The sequence below is a fragment of the Vigna radiata genome, chromosome 5 (assembly GCF_000741045.1).
Source record: "Vigna radiata var. radiata cultivar VC1973A chromosome 5, Vradiata_ver6, whole genome shotgun sequence".
NCBI classification, from domain to species: Eukaryota; Viridiplantae; Streptophyta; class Magnoliopsida; order Fabales; family Fabaceae; genus Vigna; species Vigna radiata.
The window spans coordinates 9,526,826-9,543,672 of record NC_028355.1 but is presented as its reverse complement, the minus strand read 5'-3'; the positions used below and the strand labels follow the sequence as shown (position 1 = coordinate 9,543,672).

Here is a 16,847-nt window from a genome sequence, read left to right as displayed (position 1 = left end):
TGTTAAAATATCATTTTCTTTAGATTAAATAAAATATGTCTCGGACATTGACCCAACAAATCTTGGGAGAGATAGATTTATAGTATGATAATTTATATATTATTGGTGATGATAATTACAATTAATGTATACTTGAATGAGTAATTGATTGAGAGTTTTGAAGAGCAACGAAAAAAAGAGCATGGAGGCGCAGTGTTCATGAAGCAGTTGCATGGACTCCAACATCCAAAGCTGCAGCTTTTAGAAGAAAGCCAAAGAGAAGGAATGGGGAAGAGAAGAAAGGGCTATGGTCTGTGTCCAATTCATACACAGTAGATGGTGGCCACTTCTTTATCATGGCTTCCTGTTGCTCTGCCTTCACCACCTTGTCTTGCTTTGTCCTTATGTACACGCGGGGCACCTTCTCCACTCCTTCACCACCCTCTTCTCTGAATTGTGCACTCGTCAATGCTACCAATGGCCCTGGCCTCAACAGCATCTCAGCCAAGGTTGAATCCTGACACATCATTCCACTATTCATTCCTCACTCACAATTCAACTATATATATATATCCACTGCATGCACATGCCAACTTCATTTTTTCTTTCACCTTGGGAAAATTTATTTCTTAAAGTTGTTTTCATTTGGAAGAATAATGATGTTTCTTTTTTTGTTTTTTTTTCAAGGAATCGTCATAAATGGTCTTACACATGACAAAGATGAGGATAACATTAACAATGGGCCAAAGTATGTCATGTGGGGTACGCTACTCCCTAATGCCTCGAGAAAGTGACATACTATCAAACAGGTCTATAGACACTGCATGCAATTGCAGTACAACATAGTATAGCTTCAGAAATGTAGCATAGCATAGCATGTCTTTTTCTTTTTGCTTTTTTTTTATCATTTATAGTGAGATATTAATTAATTAATTAATTAATTATCATATTTATGTACGTACCTCTTGAGGGCTCAAAGGGTAGAGGATTTTGCGTTGAAATTCTTTCTTCACCAAAGCACTGGTTGGAGGCTTATCATGTCCCAATCCGAATCCTAGCTCGTACACATCCCCATATTCAGATAAGTCCGGCACACCCTGTTTGTTAGACACCAGAAAAAAAACTCTCTATTATATCTGCTATTTATCGGTGGCACAGAAAAATTAGCTACTCTAGTATCATAATTAATTCTAGCAATTAGGCTCGTGAATCTGTGTTGCTTTTCAATCATTAGGGGAACATTGAACACAGTCAAAATTTGATTTTGGATACAATTTAGATCTGTGGAAAAGAAAGGGTTGTCGGACCAAAAGGAAAGAAAGAGGTTTGGAAGTTTTTTTTGTCTCCAAAGAAAGATTGCTTATAATCATTAATACAGGGATTGTTATTTTATAGGAGTTTGTTTGGGTGGCACACAATTACGGATGATAATTGATAAACCAGAGTAGACACAGAAGGGATTTGAATAAAGAAAATTAGGTTTGTTCGTACACATTCTAGGTCTAGGCTTTTACGAGATTGGGTTAGAGTTAGATTTCTTTTCATTGTTTTTCAGAGTTAAATAACAATCCTGCATAATATAAAACCCCCGGGTCAGAATGCCTGTTCCTTTTACTGATCATTATTAAATTCGAACTAGTTGGTTGTCAAAGCCTGTAAAGGTGGTAATCTGAGTAGAAAAGGTCATTGACCAAATCAAAAACTCTTAATCTGAGTAGATAAACAAAGGAAAGAAAAGAGGGGATAACGTAAAATAGAGAAATGAAACAAGTCCCAGTGCAAAAACGTCCCTTTCATGCCCAACAAACAAACTCTCCTATTCCTATTGCTAAACAGCTGCTGATTTGTTTGCACATGGTGCTATCCTTGGGAAAAAAAAAACTCAGAGTAGGTAAGTAGAAGCATAATTTAGTGAGTCTCAGAGTTGGCTAAGAACTAAAATCTACAATATCTCTTCGTGAAGACAGTTGGCAACCAATTATTTCAACTGAGCATCGGCATCATCCTTGCTGGAAACCTTCAAGATTCCAAACACCGATCAGCGAAAATGGAAGCCAACTGACCATCGGCATCACCCCATATTTATGACACTCATTCACCTTGAGCACAGAAACTACCAAATTCCAATATCAAGAAAGAAACATAATTCAAATTCATCGAGAACTGATGGGAGAGTTTACGAAAAGGACTCACATCTTTGAGATCTTGTTCGGTCAAAAATCCCGATTTGAGCATAGTGGCAGCCACATAAACAGCTAAACGGATCTTATTTGAAAACTTGTGACAGGCCTGAGTAATGCTCAAGCCTCCAGCGCTGTGCCCCACCAATATAACCTATAGCAACCACAACAGTGATATGAGTTCTGATGCCACTCTATGCAATCACATATAAAGAAAGGGTCATAAGAGGGAAGGGGGGGACCACCTGTTCATTCTCAGGCAAAGAAGACATGAAATCCATTAGAGGTTTATTATAATCATCAAAGAACAGCAAAGAATCTGCATCAGATTGATCAATTCCAGCACTTTTCAGGTTTATGCATGACACCTTATAGCCAGAATTCTCCATAAGGCATCGGATTTTGTACCAACACCAACTTCCCCCACCTATGCCATGTACAAGCACAAAGTGCTGCTTCAACCCAACACCAACAACATCTCCTTCTTCCCTACCTCCCTCACTCATACTTTTCTCTGCCTTAACTATCATTTTTCTTTCAACCTTCTTCGTCAGAAAAAACACACACATATATAATATATAGGATAATAATAATTCGTGTTGAAGGGTCAGCTCAGCAGCACCAGTAGTGACGTTTATCTTTTTTAACTTTCCTTCTTAATATTATTCGAATATTCAGAGTTTATATATATATATATATATTATTCCTTCTTGCGGTCATTTCCATTCATCATCAGAACTTTGAAAACGTCTGCATAGATCTGTGGAGCATAACTCGGTTTTTCGTAACACTGGCGTAAGGTGCACTCAGAAAATTGAAATTGTAATAAATGTTATATTAAAGAATACGTTTAAGTAATAAAGGCAAATATTAAAGAGATACAATATAAAGTTTATAGCCGATTTTTTAGATTAGTTTTTAAGATTTTTTTTTTACTTAAATTAAGTAAAATATTTAACTTTTAGTATAGTTTTAAGTGAGTTATATATTTTTTTTTTCAGTTTCTTAATTTTAATTTACACTTATATATTATTATATTTTTTTCCTAGGTTGTCTTATAATAATTTTTCTCAATTCTTGTCCATTAAACTAAATGTATAATTAAAAAATTGTTATGAAATTTGAAAATAGCATATGAAAAGTAATGTTTTTTTGTACCAAAAGCGATAATTAAAAAATTGATGAAATAGTATTAATTGCATTAAATGGAACCACTATTCTTTCTTGTTTATTAGTCCTTTTTTCTTTCCTCTTTAAACCATTTTTTATAGACGTGAATTAGTATTTTTAAACTAAGTCTTATAGCATAAGTCTGGTTGACAGATTCGGATTTAATATGGTATAATTAGAATTTAATATTTCAAAATTTATATTTAATTATTTAATTTATTGATATAGTCGGATATTTTACTTTTCACGTCTTATTTGTGTGGTACGTGGGTAATTTTGAGTCAATTTAAAAATAAATCATTTTAATTTACATAAATAAAATGAATACATTGTACTTCAAATAAAATGACACATATAGCTCTAATAATAATTATTATTATAATAATAAACTATGATTTTATGTAGTTTATTTTAAATTTTAACAAAAAAAATATCATATTAAAAATAATTTTGAATTTACAATAGACTTATAAATTTATAAATGTTAAATCATCAATTTTGGGTCGAGTTGAGTACGTACGAAATTCTAATCTACTATTTAAATCTATTATAATTCATTTTATCAACTTTATTTGTTAAAAGTTGCCTATTTATCTAACTCATCGTGTTTAAATTTACTTCAAATTTATTCGGATAATAAGGAATGCATTTTCTTTACTCAGACATATGATAAACATCAAATAATTTATATATCATAGGAAGGAGGTACAAAAACTTCATTATCATTTAATTAATTAAAATTAAGAAAAGACATTAGTACAAAGATTTTAACTTTGGAAATGGCGTTTCCTCCTTGAACACGTACGACGGCAAGAATTTCTGTTTATTTTTTATTTAACGCATAATTATGAACTACGTTTGAGAGTGGAATCGGTGGGTCGTGACACATTAACTTCATTTGTTTGTTTTTGGCACATACATTAATTCCTTTAATTAATCACCATTTTATTGCTGTGACACATTCATTTGTTTTATTACCGTCATCTTTCTTTATTAGGAACTGGCCGACACTATCCTTCTTTTTCTCCATAACATATTGTCTATATATACACACATTTACAAACACACAAAAAAAAAATATTTTTCTACGGAATTATTGTAAATGTCAAATATTTACTGGTTTTATTTAAAAATATTTTTTTTCTGAAGAATTTGATAGACTGGTGAGTTTTTTTAATTATATTTTCCATTACAATATTAGAATAATGTATTATTAACAAACCATTGTAAAATATTTTGGTGCGATAAAGTGGCTCGTAAATGGACATTTTCTGTGCCTGTGAAAGCCACGCGGGATTAAGCACTACCATTAAAAAATTATGTAGAAGCTTCAAATTATTGGGAAAGTGATAATAGTTTCAATTGAAAAATAAATATTTTGTTTCATGATTTTCGGCACACTATGAGTGGATACGAAAGGTCAACCTCCAATACAAAAACCCTAGCCATTAGGATATTGGTAGGTTGAGTTAACGTTTTATTTGATTAAGGTATGGATTGTGAAGATTGATTTGGAGTCACTTTCGGGAAAAAAAATAATCTAATAGAAAAATGTTGGATTTAAATAATATTTGACTTTATATATAATTAATGAATTGATGAAACTTGATAAATTCTTTATTTTGTAAAGCTAAAACTATCTTTGTGTAAATTTAAAAATATAAGTTTTTAGAAATATTAGTTGAAAAAATTAAAATTATTTATTTCTGAAAATAATTATTACCATAAAACACTATTTATTAATTGATAATAATAATTACAAAATAAAGAAAACCCAACAAATAAAATCATTTTAAAAATAAAAAGGAGGTCAATTTGTCATTTACATACAATACCCACAAATCTTTCCTTTTCTTCCTTATCTCACGCTTAATTTTTTTTCTCTAACATTTTTCCCCAACACTTAAATCATTTATACCAAATATTTAAAATCGCGCCACAAATCCAACTCAAATATTTCTTTCGAAAATAGCAACTCCCTTTACTAAACATACATTTGGTCAAAAATAAAATGTAAATTATTTTTATTTTTAAACTTGATATTTATCATTATAATATAATATGAAGGTAATAATAGTGTAACAATCCAATTAGGAATTATTTTCTACCAATTCGATATCATATGATTAATAATAATCAATTACATATATAAAATATATTTAAAAGTATTTCAAAAAAATAATATAAACATTAGGAACAACTATAAAATATAAGAATTTATACATATATACATTTTTAACTAGCTTTACAACCTTGTTACAGTTCCTTCCCACCGCTTGTATTTTTTTATGTTTACATGTAACATATATCACAATACCACAAAAACAAAGAATAAACTACTGAAAATTAAACAATAATACAAATAACATTATCTTGCAAACTTCATATGGAAAATTCACATGAAGAATTGAATATTTATTTTATAGTCTTCATGACTTAATCATGACAAACATTTGACTCTATTTTTGAAAAACTAATATATTTAAAGACTTTGTACATATCATAATCCACTTCGACATGTCATAATTCACTATAGTTATAAATTCATATATTATGACCTACATCTTCCGTATGACCAAGGTAAATTTCTTATATTTGTGAGATTCGATTCTTTTCAATACTAAAATACAAGAAACTCTTTCAACACTCCAAAATATATACCTTCCTCGTTGTGAATATTATACTAGTAGAGTAATGATAATTAGTATACAAATTCTCTCTCAATACACCACCTAACATCACATTAATATATTACTCATTCCTTAGGAGTCACTACATTCACAATATCCACGCAAAAGAGTATTTTATGGTTAATACCCTGACTCTACTTAGCCACACCTCCACCCATTTTTATTTTCAAAATCTTAAACCATTTATTTTCATAATCTTAAACAAGGTCATCCCCTTCTCATATGAATTTAACTAATCATGTCATGGCATATGAATTTAAGTGAAGCCATGGCATATGTATTTAAGTCATCATATTGTGAGTTTTTCAGGACACTCCTTTGCCTCTAACATATATCCATCAAGCCTAAAACCTTTGATAATAGAGAACACCAATGATTTCCATGACGGATAGTTGTATATGTTTTTCTTGGCAAACATAATGGATGAGAGATCTTTTTTTATTTCAATCTACAACGAATGTCATGGTTTGTATTGGATCAAGATCCTTTAAGACTTAAGTGTTACAAACCAGTAAATGTTATTGCACTATTTTACTTTGATAAGGAAAAGTTTAAAAAAAATAAAAACATAGCAAAAAGTTATATGGAACTGTTGTGTACTTTTATTCACTTAATAGAAACTTGTAAATAGATAAATACAAATGATTGAGCATTAGAAATTAGGAACCTATTGCTAACAAAAATACAAAAAATATAAGAATAATAAAAAAAATATTTGTTAAAGATATAACAATTAACCAATTTCTTATAGCCTTTAACTATTAGGTATGCTTTGAATTTGTCAACCTCACCATTTTTTTTTAGTTTTGTCTTGTAAACTCATTTCACACCAATTTCTTTTTGTCCTTTAGGAAGATCAATCAATTCCCAAGTATTGGTTGTTGCCTCCCTTCTTCGTTTACACCATTAAAATCAACTTGTATTTGTTGCTCAACTTTACTTTTATCTCAATTCCAAAACAGACCATAATCGAACACCACATCACAACTAATCACCGTTTCTTGGAAATAAAATTGTACAATTTGTAAGCATTTGATTGCTTACTGATGTCAGAGCAGCTGCAGTGGAATGGTTAGCGTTGAATAACAAACCAAGAGGGGAGTGAATTGGTTATATTACTTTTTCGTGCCTTTTAATTATTTTTCTCAATTTTACTTACTAAGCAGATAATTAAAATAAAATGACCAGAGTAAGGAAGAGAGAAAAATTGCACAGGTAGTTTTATCCTCGTTCAGATCACAAAGATCCTACGTCCAGTCGCTTATCTCAAATCAAGATAAACCTTTTTCCACTAATCACAACACAATTACAAATAATAATCACACAGAAAAACAATTTGTAAGAGTTTAGAAAACCACCTCTATTGAAACCACAAGAGATGAACTTACACCTCCTTTGAGTCTTCACAAAGGATGACCACCTCCTTCGAATACTTCACGAAGGACGATACTCTTCCAAACACCTCCTTAGATGCTCCAAGGATGAATAAGCTATTTCTATGTCACCACAGTAGCACTTCACAGCTTTGCAGACAAGAGTTTCTTTAGCTTTAGCAACAACACACTGTTCTCAATGTTTTCATATATTTAGAGCGCAAGGGAAGAGTTGTTTTTGAAAGAAACAGTGAGCCAATATATAGACTCAAGCCAATACTTTTCCATTCTTCGAAACTGGCCATTTAACGCATTTAATCGATTAATATTAGTGTTAATCGATTAAAATGAGTACAATGGCTAGTTTTTCAAATCTGAAACCTCCAACGGATAGTATTAATCGATTATTCCTGATTTTAATCAATTAGCTAATCGATTAAAGCATGTATTAATCGATTATTCTAGAGCCACTTAGGTTTTCAGTGCCAGCCACGTTTTAATCAATTATAACTTGGTTTAATCGATTAAAACAACTTGAGTTTGATTCTAAATAGCAAATAACACTTATTAAGTACATGAATCAAACCCTATTACATATCTAAGTAAAAAGCACATCAACTATGATTATTACAAAAGCTTTTAACATAATAAGTCTTCAGTTAGTGTTCTTGGATCTTGTATTGTGCAAAGTTGTACATCATCAAAAATTCATCTTTATATCATTTTGCTAACAACTGACACTAAGAAAATTACATTTTTCTCCTTTATCATCAAGTCTTTTTCTTTTCTGATATGAGGTATAAGCATAAGCAACACACCCAAAGATTCTAAAATAAGCTACTTTCAGTCTTTAATTACTCCAAGCTTCTTGTAGTGTAATATTTTGAGAGCTACTATGGGGCTTCTATTCAATATATGTATGCTTTGATTGACTGTTTCAGGCCAAAAGTCTTTTGGAACTCCATTGTTTGTTAAAAGGCTTTTAACTATGTTCAAAATTGTGCAATTATTTCTTTCATAAATGCCATTTAGTTTATGTGTGTATGTTATAGTCAGTTACTTCTTTATTCCTTGCTCGTCACAACAATTAATAAATTCTTTTGAATTTTATTATCCACTACGATCACTACACAATACCTTGATTTGAAACTTTTAAAGGCTATGAGAGCTATAGATTTTTCATGCAATAATAAACCCAAGTTTTTTTACTAAAATCATTAATGAACAATATAAAATATCATCTACCCCCATTTGGCATCCAAGTGATAGGTGTATGTAGGTCTGTATGAATGAGCTCTAATGCCTTCCTTGGTCTCCATGATTTTCCTTTTTAAAATGGTTCCTAATGTTGTTTACTAATCACACATTTTTCACATATTTGAGAAGTTTGTATTTCTGGGAGCCTTGTGACTATATTATTTTGTTACAATGTCTTTAAACCTACAAAATTTAAATGTCCATATCTAAAATGCCAAAGCCAACTTTCATCTTTCAACCTTGTAGTGAAACATGAGTTGGTAATGGTGTGGAGGTATAATGGAAACATCCTGTTAGATGTCATACCAACTTGGGAAAATAGTTCCAATTTTCATCTTGAATTTTTCAAACTCCATCTTTAATAGAAATCTTATATCCATTTAAATGTAGTTAGCCAATACTCAACAAGTATGTTCTAAAATATGGAACAAAAAGGACATTAGATATAGTCTGAACAAAATTTCTTTTTGTTTGAATTTTTACATCTTTTATTCACATCACAGATACTCTAGAGTCATCCCCAAACTTCACATCGTCACAAAAACTCTTATCTAACACCGAAAATGCATATTTGTCACTGCTTATATGGTTGTTGCAACCTGTATCCAAGTGCCATAAATTCTTATGTTATTCCTCTTTGACATTACAAACCATTAACAATGACTCTTATTTTTCATTTTCTACAAAATTAGTTCTTTCTACTTTTATAATGACCATACCTATGACACTAAGAACACTCAACATGAAACTTGTCTACTGACTTTGTTCTAAATGTAGAATGATGGCTTCCTTGTCCTCTTCCTTGGCGGTGATGATTTTTGTAACCACAACCTCCTCATAATTAATGATTTTGGTAACCATGATCGTTGTTTCCTCTACCTCTACCTTTATTTTTTCCTCTACCACGACCTCCTCTATTTGTGGAGTTATTATTTTTGGAAGTCTTCAATGCTTGTTCCTCCTTCTATTACTAGCAATATCATGAATCAACAAAAAACTTTGCAATTCATCAATTAAATGTTGCTTGACTACATGAGCTTTCTCAATTGGACAAAATAAAAATTGAAGTTTGGAGTCGTGGAGCAATTCATAAAAAACATCAATTATCGACTTACTCGATTTCATTCATAGTGTTTTAAACTCTGAAGGAATGCCTTGAATTTTTTTTTTCTATATGCCCTTGTAGAACCTTGATATTAATATTTTTGCTTCAAGGAATCCCAAATATGCTAGGACGTATCTTTACAAAGGATGGTCTCCAAAATTGAACGATCAATTGCTTGGAAAAGATAACTTTTTGTCATTAAATCTTTCAAGCGCAACTCATCTATTTCCTTTCTTTGAGTTTTTGTTATTGTTGTGACATATGCTAGTTCTTTAATGTCGTCAGAAAAAACTTGCTAGTTCCATCAACATACTCTAATAGTATCCAATAAAGTGGGGAATGAACGGTTGAACTAAGTGATGAATCCATTACTTTATAGCGGCTATGATACCAATGTTACAAACAAATAAATTTCATTATAGTGTTTTACTTTGATAAAGAAAAAGTTAAGAATAAGAAAATAATAGAGAATTATATTGAATTGTTGCGTACTTGTATTCACTTAATGGAAATCTTTAAATAGGTAATTACAAACAACTAATTGTTATAAATTAGAAACTCACTACTAACAAAAAAACAAAATTATAGGAAAAATAAGAAAAATATTTACTAAGGATATGTCATTAACGAACTACTTGGACTTAAGTCCGCATCTCTAAGCACATGTATGTAGTGTTGTTAAAACGAGCCATATGGCCTAATCCGACTTCGCCCACCATGGGTTAGTCACTTAGTGAACCAAACCAACCTAGCAAGCCAAAAAAATTCAAACCTGACTCGACTCATCATGGGTTGATGGGTTAAATGGGTGATAACTCTTAATTTTTGCATTTTTTTCTAGGTTTAAAAGTCTTTCTTAGTTTCTTTTAGTTCTTAATTGTATTAACGTTGTTTAGTTTTAGGAATTTTCTTTAAATCATTAGATCTGTAAAATTGTAGTTAAAAATAGGTTTTTAGTTATATTTTGTAGAGTTTCTAAATAATTACAAAATTAATCTTTTTCTCTTCTTTAGTGTTGTTAAAACATGTTTTAATTTTTTATTTATTTACTAAATAACCCTTTTCTTATTTGTTGATTGGCTCCTATTCTTATTTTTTTATTTAGCATAGTGGCCCTTAGTTAATTGGGTTGGATCTTTTGGGCAGAAGCAAATTGGGCTGAAGAGGTTTTGGGTTGTTGTTGCACTGCCTGGACTGACTATAAGTTAGGCTGTTAGGTGGTTGTTCTGCACTACTGGATTTGGGTCACTACTACTAAAGGTTGGATTTGGGTCACTTGGGATTGGCTATTGATTGTCACTTAATTGGATAGCTAAGCCTTCATTGTTGGTTGGGCTTCGTGCTAGGGTTTGTGCGAAGTGAGAAGAAAAAGAGGAAGAGCATAAAAAATGAAGAGAAGAACACCCTTGAAGCTAGGGTTTCTAAAGAAGAGCGAATGGGAGAGAAAAAAGAATAGAGCTTGTGCGATCTGTGCCAGCACGTGACCAAAGCTGAGTGGAGAGGTCGAAGATGATCGGAGGGATAAGACGTGAGCTCATGAGCAAAGTGAAGAAGGTCGTCTGATTGAGAAGTGTTAAGTGTCGCGAGCAAGGTTCCCAAATTCTTTTCTTTTCCTTCTTTCTTCAACCCTGTATAGGGGATTCTTTGCCATGTAAACACACCTTCATATTCTTACAATTTTTCCTTTTCTAGTTTTCTAAGAGCAGTGTAGCGTAGACACAGTGGGTGACAGACATTGTGCTTAGGAGTTAGGGTTCAATTCAATAGTTCTAGGTTTACGCGCTTTCATAGATTAAAGTTCTTTGCTATTGGATTGTTGAGCAAGATATCATGGTGGTGACAGCTCGTGATTGCTTTGGCAACGTTTTCGCGGTATTATTTTCTTGTAATTTCAGTTTCATGTTAATAAATTTCAATTTCGTGCTCTTGTTTTATTCTGGTTTACGTTTTGATTTTTGTTCTTGAATTCAATGTTATTTCTATGTTGTCTTGAATTTGGTTGTGAATTTTATATTGATGAATAGGCTAATGAACATTGACTGGATGAATGAGTGGAAAGGGTTAATTTAGGTTCTGAAATATGAACTAGAATACCCCTAAGTGGGATTCGACCTCAATAGGATGTCTTCTTAAGAACTCTTAGCACTCTTTTATTCACTTCAATGTGCATTCACCTATGAATTCAATTATACCTTTGTCTTTAATTAAATTCTTCAATTACATTTGTTAAATGATGTCTAGGCTAGTCTTAGTTTAGGTACATGTATTTCTCGTTTGATTCTTTCGTGATGCATTTAGGTTTTATGATTGAATAATGATTTCTATATGTTTCTAAATTTGTTGGTTCCAATTGTAACTGATAATAGAAGTGTTTGTAGATTAGGCCATTGCTTTTTACATTTACCTATATTAGGATAGGATTTGATGCTTTGGTTTATTTAGTTTAGGTGTAATTTGAATCGTAATTAGGAAGTTGTATTTTGATTTTGTTCTCGATAGTTGTAGTTTAGATTTTACTATTTCTTCAATCATAATTTGGAATTAGATGTGATGTATATTGGTTGGATGTGTTGAGATTGTTGACAACATAATATCTATATCACTCTAATTTTTTATGATGGCAACACATTGCTTAATAACACGCATATGTTGTTGTTGTGTTACATGTTCTCTTCATGATTGATTGATATATCTGTTGAACATGCTTATATGTTGTATTGATGTGTGAATGCATATATATTAAGCTTGTACGTGTTACATCTTTTCTGGATGCATTACGCATGTTTTAAAGCATGGAAACCACAAGCACTTTTATAAACTTATAACTGTGTGACAAAGTAGTAGTACAGTCGACTTCATTATTAAAAGATTTGACTATACTAATATCTTTGAACAAATTTTGAGAATCAGTGCTTTGTGAGATTTTGAGACAGAAAGAATTTCAAAATGTTTTTATATGTCGAAGTCGACTATGTGCATCACATATTCGACTGTATTAGTTATCTGTTTTGAAATGCTCTTGCACTATAACGACTATATTTTCAAAAGTTAGTTGAGCATTGATTGATTGGTCAATTGTATTAAATGAGTTTTTATTTTGGTTAATTGTATGCTACCGGTTAGACTGAACTATTATAACTGTCATAACTCAGTCGACTGTATTAGTAGCATATTCGACTAAGAGATTGTCTGTTAAACAGAAAACTATAAATAGTCTGAACATGAATCTCTTCAGAGACTTTTGATGATCTAACAATTTCATTTCTGTTTCAAATTGATATCTCTGGTTTCTAGAGCTCCAAGAATTCTCCAAGAAGACGGTGGTGATCTTTCTTGAAAGAGATTCAAAAGGGAGATTGATTGTGCACACATTGCTTGATCATATTCTGCATAGTGAAGGTGTTTCTGTTTGATCAACATTTTGGCTTGGCATCCTTGAAGACTGTTGTATTGGACCTGTTGTGATAACAGGGGATAGACTCGTGGAGCCTGATTCACTTTGAGGATTGTTCAAAGTGGTGGTTGGTAGATTGCAGGAGAGGGGACACCTTAAGTTTTGTGTAGTATAATCTTCATGTCATAATTAAATTGTTGAATGACGTTATGTGACCTTTAGTTCACGTTATGGTTGCTTGTATTGTACTGGTTAGGTGAATAACATGTATTCTTGAATGGTTGAAGACTTATTTCTTTGTTGCATGGTATTGGTTAGTTAAATAACTTGTATTATTGTGAAACTGGTTGGAGGAGTAAATGGTTGTTATGAAAGCATGACTTATTATTAAGAGTTTAAACTTGTATATTGTATATAGTTATTTGTTATCATGCATCGGATCTGTTTGGAGTATACTAGAGTTTTGGTTATTTTTTATGTTCAAATTATAAAAATGTTTTTTTATTTATTTTGGAATTCTAGTGCCCAAGGCAACCCAACGACAATGATTGTGGATATTATGTGTGTCAATTTATGAAGGAAATTATTACATACTGTGAAGGAGGAACAATTCCAACTGATGTAAGTTATCTTTATTCTTATAATTAATTTGTAGTAAAATTTAATTAACTAATTCTACATTGTTTTTCTTTCTTGCACTATTTTTCTAGTTGCAGATGCCAACATTATCATGAAAGTCAGATCAATGAAGTTAGGGAAAATTGGTGTTTACATGTAATTAGTACATGCATGTAGGTTATGTTATGGTGATGTACAGTACTGATAGGATATATATGTTATGGTTGTATATATTATCTTATAAAGCAGTGTCATGTCATGACATGTACTAGACAACTTAATGATTAAATTTTGAAATATTATTGGACCAATAATTTTTATTCATATTAACATTTTTTTTTTGAGCCATTTGTCATATTTTTGTCAATATTTTATATTTTTTTGTATATAATATATAGTGTGGGTGTGTATATAATAGAACCAATATTTTATATTTTATTCTAAAATTAATTATTTTTTTTTTAAATTTGAACCAATAGATAGCGTTTTTTTAAAGAAGTGTTATCTATTGGTTCTGAATAGATAGCGCTTTTTAAAAAAATGCTATCTATTGGTTCTGACAATAGATAGCGCTTTTAGCGCTTGTTTTATAGCGCACACATAGGTAGCGCTTAAAAAGCGCTATCTATGATAAAAAAAAAAAAAAACGCTATCTATGCACTTTTTTGTAGTAGTGCTTGCTGCAAGTCTTGTTGTTTTTGTTGCCTATATTTTGGTTAAGGGTTAGAGAGGAGATTTATATTTTTGACGTGGAGGTCTTCTATAAATTCCTTGTTGTAAACTGCAACCATTATAGTGCATTTGCTTCCCAAAGTGGATTTTAATTTTAACATGTCTTCCTGTAAAGATTTAAAAAGAAATTGTTTTTATTGATCACCAATTATCCCCCCTGCCTTCTCTCTTAGTGTTGAGAAACAAGATACTTCTTTTCTAACAGTTTAGATTTCTGTTTTTATTTCACTTTATTAAATTTTATTTTTTATTTTTTTTTCTTTTTCATTTCATTGTCCCCATCTGTTTAATAGTTAGTAAATAAATAAATAAATAAAACATGACTTTAACTATACACTTTAAACTTGATTTTACTGAGTCCAAGGATTGATATTCTGCGTCATTCCTATGTTACATTAGTAGGGACCAAATTTTATTCTACTTTAGGCGGTTAAAAAACAGTTTAACAATGAATTGGCTTACTGTTCATTTAATGCAAGTTTTGTTTTCAATTAAAAAAGAAAATCAATCTAAAATCATGTTAAATTTCAAAGACAATTCAAAATAAAAAAAAATAAAATATAATCCAAAATTATCTTAAACTCCAAATATAATCCAAAAATAATATATTAATTATGTTTATCATTATTAATTAACAATTGCATTTATTGCTATAATTGATAATATTAAAAGATAGTATCTTTTCAAATCAAGAAATATTATTTCTAATCACATAAGATGATGTCTTCTCTCCATTATCTCTATCACAATTGATAATTAAAATAATATGTTTGTTATTTTATTTTAATATCAATAAGTTGTTATTTCAATAACACAAAAAAAAATTATTATTTACGTTATTATTGACTTGCTTAATATTTTTTTAATACAAGTTGGTAACAAGTTTAGATATAAAATTATAATAGTTATAAGGCTGTGGTAAAAATATAAAAAAAAAATGTGAAAAAGATGGTAAGTTCATCTTTCACGTTACCAAAATAGTAATTACATTGTTTATCTTCTAAAATACAATAATATATTATTTTCATTTTTATTTATATATTTTTTATTTTTCTCCAGTTCTCATATCAAAACAAAAACTAAAATCAAGACTAAATAAATAAATAAATTGAACTACATTATTCTATAACTGTTAAATTTTAAAAGTAATTTGAAATATCAAGATTTGAACGAAATAATTTTTCTTTTTTAAATTATTTGAGTTATTACTATTAGTACATATATTATTTTATTAACCAACACTTAAACTTCCCAAAGCTAAATTAATATAACCAGTCAAATTAATTTAATACAATTTAATAATAATAATTTATTTAATTTTAAATGTTTTTAATACCCATAATAATAATCTCTCTTAAACACACTATTTACTATCACAAACATAAATAATCGGGAGAGGCACATTGACCCTTCACAGAAAAACAGAAAAGGATTCAAGAAACAACGTACCAGCTTCAGAAGAAGCACGTTACGAAACAAAAACGGCAAACGCCCTTCTGTTGAGGAAGACAGAGTTCGTTACTTTTGGTAGACAGCTTTGTTTAAAAATATATTTTTTAAAGTGAATAAATAAAGAACATTAATTTTTCAAATTTGGACAAGTGTGCTTTTCTTATTTTTCAATAACAAAAAAAGGGCCCAATTATATGGGAAAATTATTTCTTACATAAAGAAACTTTAGGATGGAATAGATTTTGTTGTCACATTTTTAAGCAGAAAAGTAGATCCTCAAAAAGTAGTTCATGATGCCAATAGCTATCAAATCTACTTGTGTATATGGTGATTAGAAACTAAGATAATCTATTCTTTTTTATCTGCACATGCATGAAACGGATGATTAAGAAAAGGTGAACATTAAAAAGTAAAAAAAAAAAAATATAGTATGGTCATATGGTAGGGTACTATAGTTGTTGGAAGGTGAAACTTCAAAGCATAGACTAAAAAGTTAATATAGTAAAATCAACGTCAATAAGATCGTTCAAAATAAGGTTTATAACCACTCTCTCAAATATACTATTTTAGTTGTGTCACATTAACGTAGCAATATATTTTCCCATTAATCTTATACAAATTTTACATTAATTTCAAGATCAATATTAAAGAGTTATCATTAAATATAAGGTGGCTTAATTCAAATTCTTTATTTTAAAATATTAACTGGTCTGTGATTGATTAAATGTCTTATAATTAATGATTTTGAAACAAAATTAAAAACAAATATATTGATACGGCGCGCTATACAAGTAGGCAGTTAAATAACGAGAGGGAGGGTCGAAATGTTGACAAAGAAAATTTTTATAAATATTTTATTAAAAACAATAAAAGTTATTAATTTTTTTATTTCTGCTA

General features: G+C 30.2%; 1 protein-coding gene across 1 annotated transcript; it reads right to left on the bottom strand.

Annotated features, from left to right (window-relative positions):
• Positions 1-2,816, bottom strand: LOC106760892 (methylesterase 17). Its single transcript, XM_014644331.2, has 4 exons — positions 2,405-2,816; positions 2,173-2,313; positions 942-1,076; positions 1-496 (listed from the first exon to the last, which is right to left on the bottom strand). The coding sequence occupies exons 1-4, from the start codon at positions 2,726-2,728 to the stop codon at positions 197-199; spliced, it is 900 nt and encodes a 299-aa protein (XP_014499817.1). The 5' UTR covers positions 2,729-2,816; the 3' UTR covers positions 1-196.
• Positions 2,817-16,847: the final 14,031 nt, after the last annotated feature.